This window comes from Schistocerca piceifrons, chromosome 1 (assembly GCF_021461385.2).
Source record: "Schistocerca piceifrons isolate TAMUIC-IGC-003096 chromosome 1, iqSchPice1.1, whole genome shotgun sequence".
Lineage (NCBI taxonomy): Eukaryota > Metazoa > Arthropoda > Insecta > Orthoptera > Acrididae > Schistocerca > Schistocerca piceifrons.
The window spans coordinates 752,786,709-752,801,283 of record NC_060138.1 but is presented as its reverse complement, the minus strand read 5'-3'; the positions used below and the strand labels follow the sequence as shown (position 1 = coordinate 752,801,283).

The 14,575-nt window shown below is 39.2% G+C and overlaps 1 protein-coding gene and 1 pseudogene across 2 annotated transcripts in view; both read left to right on the top strand.

Annotated features, from left to right (window-relative positions):
- The window catches only part of LOC124712003 (differentially expressed in FDCP 8 homolog A), a 94,061-nt gene extending 79,638 nt beyond the window's left edge, over window positions 1-14,423 (top strand). For both annotated transcript variants that reach the window (XM_047242302.1, XM_047242294.1), the window contains one exon: window positions 14,016-14,423. In XM_047242302.1, the coding sequence (XP_047098258.1) occupies window positions 14,016-14,219 (204 nt within the window). In that variant the 3' untranslated portion in view covers window positions 14,220-14,423. The remainder of the gene's footprint in view (window positions 1-14,015) is intronic.
- On the top strand, window positions 7,405-7,521 carry LOC124722866 (annotated as a pseudogene).
- Window positions 14,424-14,575: the final 152 nt, after the last annotated feature.

The window sequence follows — 14,575 nt, the reverse complement described above, 5'->3', positions numbered from 1 at the left end:
GCCCCACCTTTTACACACATGTTCTGTTACGTACTGCCCCATATACAGTCTTGCTGCTTATTGCTTCTTGGCCCCGCCAGGGATTTCTATTACTATGTCCTCCACACAGGAGTCTCTACAAAGGCAGAAGCAATTCAAAATATTAAAAAAGTTCTGTTAGAAGGAAAAATCTTTTCGTTCAAGGATAAATATGAAACTTAAATTAGCTTGTTATGTTTCAGAATGCAGGGTGGCTTATGAGGAGTTCCAAGGAGCATGAAATCCATAAAAGGGTGAACACCAAACAGTACTGTGTGTTAGTTATAGCTCAAACAAACACTAGTGAAATTATTCAGCACTGGAAAAAGGAATTGCTGGCTTTCATATGGAGTTCACGAAAGTTTCAAACATGAATATGGGAATTTAAAATACTTCCATATGGGATGAAGTTGACAGATTTTACACTTTAAACTTAATGGGGGAGGAGCTGATTGATTATCTTTTATGGTATAGTTGTGGATATTTTATTACTCTAAGCTGACTTTAATTGTTCTGAAACTTTATCAGTAAATGAAAGATAAGTCTGGCATAATAATTAAATTTTATTTTTAATTTGATTGTGGTACCATACACAATCATTAACCAGGCTCCAGGGAGGTAGGGCCCCCTTCCCTATTCCTCCACTGGGGTAATTCCTGTCTGGCGCATCCACATCGCGGGGGTGGGCATCCTACACTTCATTAGGCCGAAGTGATAGGATGGCTGAGTTCAGGCAGGGATCCAATCCTGTGGGGTATAACATGGAACCCATGCCCAGGGTTACGGGTGAAGACCTTAATGGCAACAACGGTGGAGAAGAAAGACTTCGAACGGCGTAACTGGCAGATGAGGCAACCCTCCTTTCTGGGGATTAAATGAGAAAGGAACCACTGCCTTGTGGTGGAGGAGAAACTCCAAAGGCTAAGAGAGACAACCCCAACAGAAAATCCTTTCTTGTGTTAGGCCTAGCAAGCCAGTAGGAAAGTCTTCATATATTGCTTTCAAAACACAGACGCGCCTCGGAACGAACCTCTCAGGATTTGACTCCACTGCTTCTTCAAGTACTAGTGCGAATGATGGGAGACCTGATGATATTCATTAGTGCAAGAAGATGAAATCAAATGGGCTAAAAAATAACCTAAATATTGGCACCCTTAATATATTAACCCTCAACGGAAAAATAGAAGAAATGACAGGTGTACTAACAGAGAGAAAGTTAGATATTTTGGGATTAAGCGAAATGAAGTGGAAGGAAAAAGGTGAGAAAAATTCAAGAGGAGGAGGAAAACTGTGCTGGAGTGGGAACAACAGGTTTGGAAGAAATGGTGTGGCAGTGATGGTGGATAAGAATGTACAAAGCTGTATTGGAAGTGTGAGACATGTATCAGACAGTATCATATTCTTAAACCTGAGATACTAAAAAGAAACACTAATAGTTATACGGATTTATGCACCTCAAGTGGGATGTAGCGAAGAATAGAAGATGGACTTTGAAAATGAGTGAGAGAACCATATAGAGAGCGCTAATATAGTAATGGGAGATTTTAATGCACAGGTGGGCAAAGACAGAAAGGGATTTGAGCAAGTGTTGGGATGTTTCGGATATGGAGGCAGAAATGAAGAAGGGGAAAGATTCCTGGATTTGTGCCAGAGGGATGGAATGAAAATAGCAAACAGCTGGTTTATGAAGAGAGAAAGTCATCTTATCACCAGATACAGTTGGGATGAAAGAACCAAGAGTGTAATTGGTTATATTCTAGTAGATATGGAATGGGGAGAACAAGTAATGAATGTGAAGGTAATTCCAAGTGTGAGTGCAGATAGAGATCATAGATTAATGGTGGGGCAATGGAAAATGTATCAGTGTGTGAAAAATAGAAAACAGAAGAAAGTGATGAGGATGCGGAATTGGAAACTGAAGGAAAGTGAAAGTTTCAAAAGAAGTTTTCTGTGATGTAGAAAAAGAATGGAGTTCATTCAAAGACACTTTAGCTGAAGCAGCACAAAAAGTATGTGGTAGATCATCTGGAAAGGAAAAAGTAAGACAGACAAGTTGGTGGGATGATTACCACAATCCAAGCAGTTAGAAGAAAAAATGGAGCATAGAGAAAGTGGTTGAAAACCAAAAATGACAAGGACCGTAAAACATACAGTATATAGAGGAAAAGAAGAAGTGCAAAGAAATAGAGGAAACAGCAAATAAAAAGGCATGGGAAGAGTTTACAAAAAAACTTAAAGAAGATGTGAAGAGCAATAAGAAAATGTTTTATAAAATGATGAAAAATAAAAGGAAGGCTTTTAAAGTACCAGTAACGATGGAAACAGAGGATGGTACTGTGACTGAAGATCTAGGGAATATAAAAGATCTCTGGAGAGAACCTTTTAAGAAACTTAAATGCTGGCCTTGGGCAAGTACAGAAAGGGCAACAGCCTCAACGGGTGCGGGGCAAAGTCAGGACATGAGGGGATCAAGCAGCAATCGGTATTGTAATTGTCAACTGTCGAAGCTGCGTTGGTAAAGTACCAGAACTTCAAGCGCTGATAGAAAGCACCGAAGCTGAAATCGTTATAGGCACAGAAAGCTGGCTTAAGCCAGAGATAAATTCTGCCGAAATTTTTACAAAGGTACAGACGATGTTTAGAAAGGATAGATTGCATGCAACCGGTGGTGGAGTGTTCGTCGCTGTTAGTAGTAGTTTATCCTGTAGTGAAGTAGAAGTGGATAGTTCCTGTGAATTATTATGGGTGGAGGTTACACTCAACAACCGAACTAGGTTAATAATTGGCTCCTTTTACCGACCTCCCGACTCAGCAGCATTAGTGGCAGAACAACTGAGAGAAAATTTGGAATACCTTTCACATAAATTTTCTCAGCATGTTATAGTCTTAGGTGGAGATTTCAATTTACCAGATATAGATTGGGACACTCAGATGTTTAGGACGGGTGGTAGGGACAGAGCATCGAGTGACATTATACTGGGTGCACTATCCGAAAATTACCTCGAGCAATTAAACAGAGAACCGACTCGTGGAGATAACATCTTGAACCTACTGATAACAAACAGACCCGAACTTTTCGACTCTGTATGTGCAGAACAGGGAATCAGTGATCATAAGGCCGTTGCAGCATCCCTGAATATGGAAGTTAATAGGAATATAAAAAAAAAAGGGAGGAAGGTTTATCTGTTTAGCAAGAGTAATAGAAGGCAGATTTCAGACTACCTAACAGATCAAAACGAAAATTTCTGTTCCGACACTGACAATGTTGAGTGTTTATGGAAAAAGTTCAAGGCAATCGTAAAATGCGTTTTAGACAGGTACGTGCAGAGTAAAACTGTGAGGGACAGGAAAAACCCACTGTGGTACAACAACAAAGTTAGGAAACTACTGCGAAAGCAAAGAGAGCTCCACTCCAAGTTTAAACGCAGCCAAAACCTCTCAGACAAACAGAAGCTAAACGATGTCAAAGTTAGCGTAAGGAGGGCTATGCGTGAAGCGTTCAGTGAATTCGAAAGTAAACTTCCATGTACCGACTTGACAGAAAATCCTAGGTAGTTCTGGTCTTACGTTAAATCAGTAAGTGGTTCGAAACAGCATATCCAGACACTACGGGATGATGATGGCATTGAAACAGAGGATGACACGCGTAAAGCTGAAATACTAAACACCTTTTTCCAAAGCTGTTTCACAGAGGAAGACCGCACTGCAGTTCCTTCTCTAAATCCTCGCACAAACGAAAAAATGGCTGACATCGAAATAAGTGTCCAAGGAATAGAAAAGCAACTGGAATCACTCAATAGAGGAGAGTCCACTGGACCTGACGGGATACCAATTCGATTCTACACAGAGTACGCGAAAGAACTTGCCCCCCTTCTAACAGCCGTGTACCGCAAGTCTCTAGAGGAACGGAGGGTTCCAAATGATTGGAAAAGAGCACAGATAGTCCCAGTCATCAAGAAGGGTCGTCGAGCAGATGCACAAAACTGTAGACCTATATCTCTGACGTCGATCTGTTGTAGAATTTTAGAACATGTTTTTTGCTCGAGTATCATGTCGTTTTTGGAAACCCAGAATCTATTATGTAGGAATCAACATGGATTCCGGAAACAGCGATCGTGTGAGACCCAACTCGCTTTATTTGTTCATGAGACCCAGAAAATATTAGATACAGGCTCCCAGGTAGATGCTATTTTTCTTGACTTCCGGAAGGCGTTCGATACAGTTCCGCACTGTCGCCTGATAAACAAAGTAAGAGCCTACGGAATATCAGACCAGCTGTGTGGCTGGATTGAAGAGTTTTTAGCAAACAGGACACAGCATGTTGTTATCAATGGAGAGACGTCTACAGACGTTAAAGTAACCTCTGGCGTGCCACAGGGGAGTGTTATGGGACCATTGCTTTTCACAATATATATAAATGACCTAGTAGATAGTGTCGGAAGTTCCATGCGGCTTTTCGCGGATGATGTTGTTGTATACAGAGAAGTTGCAGCGAAATGCAGGAAGATCTGCAGCGGATAGGCACTTGGTGCAGGGAGTGGCAACTGACCCTTAACATAGACAAATGTAATGTATTGCGAATACATGGAAAGAAGGATCCTTTATTGTATGATTATATAATAGCGGAACAAACACTGGTAGCAGTTACTTCTGTAAAATATCTGGGAGTATGCGTGCAGAACGATTTGAAGTGGAATGATCATATAAAATTAATTGTTGGTAAGGCGGGTACCAGGTTGAGATTCATTGGGAGAGTGCTTAGAAAATGTAGTCCATCAACAAAGGAGGTGGCTTACAAAACACTCGTTCGACCTATACTTGAGTATTGCTCATCAGTGTGGGATCCGTACCAGATCGGTCTGACGGAGGAGATAGAGAAGATCCAAAGAAGAGCGGCGCGTTTCGTCACAGGGTTATTTGGTAACCGTGATAGTGTTACGGAGATGTTTAATAAACTCAAGTGGCAGACTCTGCAAGAGAGGCGCTCTGCATCGCGGTGTAGCTTGCTCGCCAGGTTTCGAGAGGGTGCGTTTCTGGATGAGGTATCGAATATATTGCTTCCCCCTACTTATACCCCCCGAGGAGATCACGAATGTAAAATTAGAGAGATTAGAGCGCGCACGGGGGCTTCCAGACAGTCGTTCTTCCCGCGAACCATACGTGACTGGAACAGGAAAGGGAGGTAATGACAGTGGCACGTAAAGTGCCCTCCGCCACACACCGCTGGGTGGCTTGCGGAGTGTAAATGTAGATGTAGATGTAGAGGTGCAGGTACACGAGGAAACAACAATTAATGGAGAAATTGAGAGAAGTTGGGAAGCAGAATTAGGACAAATTACACGGGAAGAAATGGAAACAGTTGTGAAGAAGATGAATGGGTGGAAAGCCCCAGGACCTGATGAAGTATCAGTGACACGATAAGAGCAGCAGGTCCAGTGGGAATGCAGTGGCTGTGTAGAGTACTATCAAGTGTGTGGAGAAATTGTACAATATCTGATGATTGGAGAAGAGGAGACCTTGTTCCCATTTTCAAAAAAGGCGATAAGACTTTTTAAAAACTGCAGAGGAATAACTCTTGTGAGTCATACAGCCAAGATTTTAGAAAGAATTTTACTAAATCGAATAAGTGAAAAGATAGAAAAGGAGCTGAGTTAAGAACAGTATGGGTTTAGGAAAGGAAGAAGTACGATCGACCTGATATTTTCTGTCTGTCAACTGGTGGAAAAAAGTTGGGATTGTAACAAAAGGGTGATGTTGGTTTTATGGACATAGAAAAGGCATATGACTCATTTAACATGGAAAGACTTTGGCAAGAAATGAAGAAGACAGATATAGAAGATGGATACATTAATGTAATTAAGACACTGTACAGAGGACACTATTGTAGAATTAGAACACCATTGGGGAACTCAGAATACTTCAAAATAAGACAAGAACTTAAACAAGGAAGTATTCTATCTCTTGCACTTTTCATGTTGTGTTGGAGGGAATGAATATGGCAGTTAAAGATATAGTGAAAGAGAAAGACAAGAAGATGATTTTTGCAGATGATATGGTAATATGGGATGATAAAGAGGTTGATGTATAGTTACAACTTGATGAGTGGAAGGAAATAATGAAAAGGTATGGATTAAAAATAAATAAAGATAAGAGTGAAGTAATGGTATTTGGAAGAGACAAAGGGATCAATGGAAATATTACTTTGAATGGAGAACCCCTCAAAGTGGTAGATAGTTTCACTTATTTAGGGAGTGAAATATCTAGTGATGGAAAAATAACCAACAAAATTTATATGAGGTTACAGAAGAGAGGCAATTTCTACCAAACAATAAAACACCTGATTTGGAATAAGGAAGTTTCCGAAAAAGCAAAACTTCTTATGTATAAGAGTTACTACTTCCCTATTGTCACCTGTGGAGGAGAAACATGGACAATGACAGAAAGGGACTGGAGCAGACTGCAAGCAGGGGAAATGAAATTTCTCAGAGCAGATATGGATATAGGTAGATTATTAATTTCAGAGTAACATACTAAGAAATTTCAAGGGCATAAAAATTTGATTACAGATTTGCTTCATGAAATTCCGATGAAACACACACACACACACACACACACACACACACACACACTAAGAAATTTCAAGGGCATAAAAATTTGATTACAGATTTGCTTCATGAAATTCCGATGAAACACGCACACACACAAACAGTTCACTATACTCTGAACCCTGAAATGTCAATTTCAAAAGAAAAAAATCCCCTTCTTCTTTTTAGACAACATTTGAAACCTTTTTTAAATTTTCAGTAATTATGGTAACATTCAATAATAAACACCCCAGCTATATTTCTCCAATTCAGCTGATTTTTGTTTTTACATGCACACATCATTTCCATACTGACAAGTCTTCAACTCTTAGATACTGTAAAATCGAATGGCGGAAAATACAGAATGGAATATAACAATATTATGAAAAGGATAACTGCTGCTCACCATAAGCAGAGATGCTGAGTCACAGGTACGCATAACAAAAAGACTGTCAGAAAGCTTACTTTCTGACAGTCTCTGTTGTGCCTACCTATGACTCAGCGTCTCTGCTATATGGTGAGTATTAACTATCTGTTCCATAATATTGTCATTATCTCTACTGTAGGATGCAACAAACAGAATTGGGGACTAAGTAGAAAATTCATAAGTTAACTTAGAAACATTTGCAACAATGACTTCCTCGTTCCACCGCTAGACTGTTACGGGCAGTTGTTGCAAACACTGTGCAATATTGTTGCTGTGTTCATTAGGCCACATTCTTGTTGCATTCATGAACGTTTGTTCATAAAAGAACTTCTCAACAAAAGACGGTCAATTTCAACCCAAGTTTCTCAGGTGGTCGCCACCGGCCTTGCCGCAGTGGTAACACCGGTTCCGTCAGATCACCGAAGTTAAGCGCTGTCGGGCTGGGCTAGCACTTGGATGGGTGACCATTCGGTCTGCCGAGTGCTGTTGGCAAGCGGGGTGCACTCAGCTCTTATGAGGCAAACTGAGGAGCTACTTGATTGAGAAGTAGCAGCGCTCCGGTCTCGGAAACTGATATAAGAGCTGGGAGAGCGGTGTGCTGACCACATGCCCCTCCTTAACTGCATCCAGTGATGCCTATGGGCTGAGGATGACACAGCGGCTGGTCAGTACCATTGGGCCTTCATGGCCTGTTCAGGAGGAGTTTACAAAGCATTTTGTGTGTCCCAATAGGTTAGAATAACAGCTTAACTTTTGTTATTGTTCTAGTTGTTGTTGTGAAGGTTCAGTGCACAACATACATCAAACCTAGACACATTAATTGTTTTATGTCAGTCACATGAATAAAAGTTTTAGCACTTTAAAAAGTTTTAAAAAATCAGTACTCCTGAAAATGATTAGTTTTCATGTAGAGTTTCAGAATACTATATATTTAACCATTGCCTCAAATTCAGAGTGTTGGAGCAGTAAAATAATATTTAAAATAAAAGAATTTTCAGCACCAATGTGCTGTTATTTAACATAAAATGTTTTTTGGACTTTTCGCTCAACTTCATCCGCTTTGATGGTAATAATATATACTGACCACAAAGCACTAGTTTTCATAATGGAAAGCTGATTGTTACAAAGCAGGCTTATGAGGTGGGTTCTGTTTTTACAGGAATTCAAGTTATATGTTCAATATGCCAAAACCTCACAATGTTTGTTCTGATGCACTTTCTCATTTACCATTAGATGTGGAATTCCATCTTCTCTTGCACTTCTTATTGACTAAGAAATTTTGCTCAGTCAAGTTATAAATGTGTTCTTCTAACAGCAACAAGGAATTTTCTAACAGCATAATCCCATTCGACAGTTTTAAATTTCCAAGACTTTTAAACATTTGTATGTATCCGATAAATGTTTCATAATGGCTGTAAATTCTTGAACATTCACCTCTGTAAGCTGTTCAGAGTCAATTGACATTACCAGTAGGTGGGGAAGTAGTTGCTGAATATCATTGGTTACTTCCAATACCTGCTCATTTGGCTCAGTCCTAACTATGTCACATTGTTTTTCTGTCTCTGAATGTTTTTTGTTTTTTAATCATATACCTTTTGACATCGTTCAGCTGTCTCATTGATTATTATTTGATTCTTTACCTATGTGGACTCAGTAATATGTTCCTCATACTTATGTCATGAGTGTCTATAATATAGAATTAGGATTTCTATATTACAGTATTATGAAAAGGATAGCTACTACTGCTCACCATATAACAGAGATGCCGAGACACAGATATGCACAACAAAAAGACTGTCAGAAAGTGAACTTTCAGCCAACAAGTCCTTGCGCCCCCCCCCCCCCCCCCCACACACACACACACACACACACACACGTACGTGACCAGCCTCTGGCTGGCCACAGCAGCCAGTGACTGTGGTCATGTGTGTGAGAGTTACGTTTGCATTTGTGTGTGCGTGTGTGTTTTTGTTGTCTATTTCCAATAAAGGCCTTGTTGGCCAGAAGCTCACTTTCCGACAGTATTTTTGTTTTACTTATCTGCAACTCAGCATCTCTGCTATACAGTGAGTAGCAACTATCGTTTTCATAATATTGTTACATTCCATCCTAGATTTTTCATTGTTTGATTTTACCTCTATATTTGCATTTAGTTATTCTCTACACTTTTTTCAAAAATTCCTGAAACCATTCCCCATTTTCCAAGTTATTACTGGCATATGGTTCAACTGAATTAATTGTAACACCCAACAATAACTCAGCCACCTCTTTCATCAGAAAAAATTTTGTACGTCACCATTCCACCAATAATCACCAATTTATTGTCTTATTTAATAGTGTTACCATATCCTGCAGCCACCCAGTAGGTCTTGCCAAACCAAGTCCCACTAATGGTTAAGGAAGACAACATGGTGAGAATGGGCCATCCCCTTGCCGAGCTATGTCGTGTTGCGGGAGTGTGGCGGAGCCAGAGCTAATGGGTGCTTTCACTGTGCTGTGAAGTGATGCTCACGTCACTTGAAGAGTGGTAGCTGTTTCACTGAGAAATGATGTTGTTGCTGCAAACCTCAAGATAAACTACAACCACCACTCAAAAACTTTCTTCAAATTCAGTTTGTTGGTGGCTTGTTGTGCTTGGAAAGTCAGCAACAGATAACTTCATAACATTTCTCATTTTCCGGTACACTCTACATTACTCTTGCTAATGATAGATGATTCTTGATTAAATACTAGTTTGTACAGCAAAAAACAATTTATAAGTCTACTAGCGGACCCGACAGACGTTGTCATGCATTTTTTTTATTTGATATTTAAATGATACCCATCTTCTCCATCTTCCCAAAATATCAATGGATATTGCAAAGCGTCGTTATCTCTGCATTGGATTCGTATATCTCAACGTTCAAATGCGTCGCCAACCATAGCACATGCTACTTCATTAATGGTCGGTGCATTATATCGGCCTGCATGCTGCCCAGATGGTACTTTGTCTGCTGTATAGTTGTCGTTTTGCAGTATTTTTGAAACGGTATTGAACAACTCAACCAACTGGTTGTGATTCTGTAAAAATGGTTCTAAAATACCCACAATTTCTCTCTCCTCCATCTGCTCGATATGGTTGTACTGGCAGCGTGCGTTTATTTGCTGCTCCTCATCACCCATGAAGTAGATTTGCAGAAATTTTGAATTGGTATCAGGCATCAGCATTAAAGAACCAATTTGATGATACACTTGGCCCTGAATCTTAAACGTTGAGTGAAAATTGCGACCATCCTCATTCTGAACGATTTTTGTTGCTCCAAATGATGTCACTTGAAAGCATGAATTGAATGGTTCCGGCGGTGAATTCAATGGTGGCAATACAACTTTTCCAGACGCGCAGCAGAAACCGGCCGATTCACTTTTGTATTTGAGTGCATGACAGTGTTGGCACTGTTTGTTCATAGCACCGATTACAGTTTGTGAATGTGACGAATAGTAGATGTCCGACTCATACTCAAACGCAAGGCAAAGAAGTGATGCACGTGTCAATGCACGATACACATGCAAACACTGTTGTTCACGTGTTCTGAATGTGTCAGTGACTTGTTGACAGGCTAGTCTTTGTCTCAATGCATTAGCTCGAAGACGTTCGTTGCGTTGCTCTTGACTTTCATTAGCAAGTCTGATTGTAGCCTGGTTTCTTAAATTTTCATTGTCCGTCAATTGATCTTCTGCCGATCTATTTAACTGATGGCTCTGGACTAATTGTGAATTCAGAGTCTGTCGACCAATATTTCCTCCTCGTCCACGAAGACATGGCATTGTTTTATGTACGTAACTTATATGTGGATATAATACACTTAATATTCACTGAAATGCGACACCTGAAATATCAAAAGACACTGTAAAAAAAATGAAAATGTCAAAATAACGAAACACACATAATATAATACACTCAAATTAAAATGTCGAAAAATAAACAAAATCCTATGCACGTAACTTATATCTGAATATAATACGCTCAATATTGCACACAAAAATGCAACGCCACCTACCGTGCTGATTTAAGAATGTAAATTTTCCAGACCCCCACTTGAAAGCATACACAAAAATTGATTCAAGTCGATCCAGCCGTTTAGTTGCAGTATGGATAAATAACCTAGATACCAACTGCAGCGCCATCTGCCGGGCTGATTTGTGAATCTATATCTTCCAGGCCCCCACTTGAATGCATTCACAAAAATTCATTCAAATCAATCCAGCCGTTTCATTGCAGTATAGATAAATAACCTAGATACCAACTGCAGCACCATCTGGTGGGATCATTTGTGACTTTCTTTATGTATCTTACTTGGATATGACTAGGATCTTATTGCCACTGTGGGCACCTTCCAGGCAATCAGTCCCCTTCACCTAATATTGATTATTCCTCATTGACACTACAAGTTGTTTAAATAGGAGTTCATCATATTTAACTGTCTGTAATGTGTTCTCTTTTTTCTCTTCATAGTATGTACAAATGACCCACTGCAGGTTGACAGCATCTGAACCCTAGGGGAACTCAAATAAAACAGAACTTTAATAACATCTGCTTGGTTTACAACCCACATCACTTCAAATAAACATTTGGGCTTTTTATAGCTGTCTGCCACCATTATCAGTAGTTGAAATCACTGGCTGTTGAGGCTGGCACGGTTTTCTTCTTGTAGAGATGTAATGGCAGCATGTGGAACCTTCGAGAAAGGGCTGGAGTGATGCCATGCATGGAAGGCAGATTTGGCACAGCTCCGTGAAGTAAAGCAGCTTGTAAACTGAAAAGATTTTACAGAAGCATGCCACCTTGAAAAACTCTGAGAACACAGAATGGAACTCTATTTCATAAAACTTGTTTACATTGTTGTCTTAATACTTCTTCCGAGGATGTTGGCACTCTTCTAAGGCTTCATTGAGGGAACCTCTGTAGCTGCATCCAAGCTGATATTTTCATCTCATCGCAGTCTCTAAAATTGTGTCTGCTGATCCATGCTGAAGACTTGTTTTGTCCCCCATTTACATGAAACATACAAATGCAACATCCTTTTGCAGTAGTGTTTATAGAAAGACAATGCTGTTTCTGAAAAAACTCAAGCCTTGCTGGTGAATAATTTAAGTTCTTATATCCTATGCTTCAAGAATGCTCAGACCGTACCTGTACAGTCTGTGAAAAAATACAATTTTATGTACCTCTCAGACTAATTGTACATGCTATTTGGTTGACGTAACATTTTACCAAGCTACTTGTGCTGAAGGTCAGCTTCCGTATTTTCAGTACCTTAAGGAATATGTTGGTATAATCAGGGGGATACATGTAGCCTCAAATGACTTTGTGGTATTATTTATCAAGGTGCAGAAAGCACACATGTTGGATCTTTTAGTTGGCCTTTCACACCTCACATCATGAGTCTTCCAGCACGTTATTATGAGAATCACTTACTTTCTGTATATTGGAAAATATTACAAAATTACTGGCAGCATAGCTCTAGACTCACCTTTATCTATTGCCATTGCTAAGTTTTAAGATTACACTCTGTTCTTTCCATCCAACCTGCTTTTAGTTCCCTCCATCCAACGTGTTTTTATCAATATGTGGATGACAAGTTTTTAATCTAGCTCCGTGGAACGGATGTGCTAAAACAGTTCTTTGAGCATATGTATTCTGTACACTTGAACATCAGAGATACAATTGGAGTAAAAACAGAGAACAAGTTGCCCTTTTTGGATCTATTGGTTGAACAAAAGCTGGACTGCTGGCTGGACCATTCCATGTATACACTCCAACACATACTGGTCTCTATTTAAAAGAATGGAGTTTCCACTACCCAGCCCAAAAGAATTCTATCGTAAACAATTTACTATACAGAACTCAGACGGTTTCAGATCACAATATTCTGCAATCTGATTAAAAAAGTTTATAGCAGGTGTTCAGAATAAAGAAACAGAAATAACTGCTCCAAATTTGACCTGTGTTCAAAAGTAAACAAAGGCCAACACCTACTCAGCTAATGAGAAAAGATAATCAAATACCATGCCTTCATTTCTGTAGAGCATCTCCAACAGAAAATTAAAGATAAACTGCATTCAATAGAAGACAATCTTGGGATAAGGGTACCTGATGTTTACAACATTCTGTCTAAATGTGCTGAATATTATATAGGGCAGACAGTCTTCACTGTGTACGATAACTGTACTGAACATAAACATCATATGTAGTTCAGAAACTTGATAAAGTCAATGTGAGTGACACAAAGATCTTCACTGAAGATTCAAAGATCTTACCTCATGCTTCATCTTACTGAGACATTGTAATAAAAGAAATTTAATTATCACTAGTAAATTTAACAGAGAAATTGGCTGCAATCGTAGTGGAGCCTGTGGTGAGACACTAAAATAAGAGTTTTTACCAAGAGCCAAAATTAAAATTTGTTTCCACATCCATCCAATAATCCTTACCCAGTGATATGGAGGGATTAGGGGCCTGCAGTCTCTTCACTAACCACTTCCCACCTGTCACTTTACCAGATCATTGCCATTTAATAAACACAGCAGTCAGTCAGCACCTGATGAAGAAGACAGAATACCTTCAAAAGCTTAACTTCTCCACTTGTGATAGGGATGATCACCTAACATGACTCTCCATTGACATTAAGCTTGAAAACAAATGATATTTAATCATTTTAAGTGTTTCTAGTTCTGTGCACTCACAGCTATAATTCTTTCATTTAAGGCAACAGAAGCTTGAAATTTTTAGCACATGCAATCGAAGATCTTGGCAATATTCTTTCTGGCTCATTGAAGTTATTGTTAAACGATCCATGTATTTCAGTCACATCTTACGGTGCAAAGATACTCTGTAATAAAATGAGTATATAATATTGTGAAGAAATATTTGAAGAGCAGTTATTGCTATGCTCAAAGAATTAAATGTGTTGTTTCGAGCATTTTTTAATTTATTTTGTCCATTACAGGTATGTTATGGTAGAGGCTATGTATGTGAACTTTGTGAAGAAGACCAAGTGATATTTCCTTTTGACTCTTCTGCTGTAAGTTGCATAAAGTGCTCTACTGTTTTCCATCGCAACTGTTGGAGCAGAAAAAATCAGCAGTGTCCTAAGTGTTTACGACTCGAAGAGCGTGCAAAGCAGAAGGATGCTTCGAGTGACAGTGATTAAGGCTTAAATCTTTTATATCAATGGAAAGTTTAACAGTCTTCATTATCCTTTGTTTTCCATGTGTTCTGTGAACCCTTGTAATAATTAATATTAACGATTGCTTAAAGGTTTTTGAAATTTAGATTCTGATCGCCAAGAAAAGAATTGAATTGTTTCTATGTCATTTGCATTGTATGTAGTTTAAAAAATAAATGTATATATATATATATATATCGTGTGTGTGTTTGTGTGTGTGTGTGTGGGGGGGGGGGGGGGTGCACTTTGTTGCTCAAATGGCAAGAATTCATTGCTACCAAAATATTTGTTTGTATCTTGCACTTGATGGATGACATTATTTGTATATGCATAGACAAGGC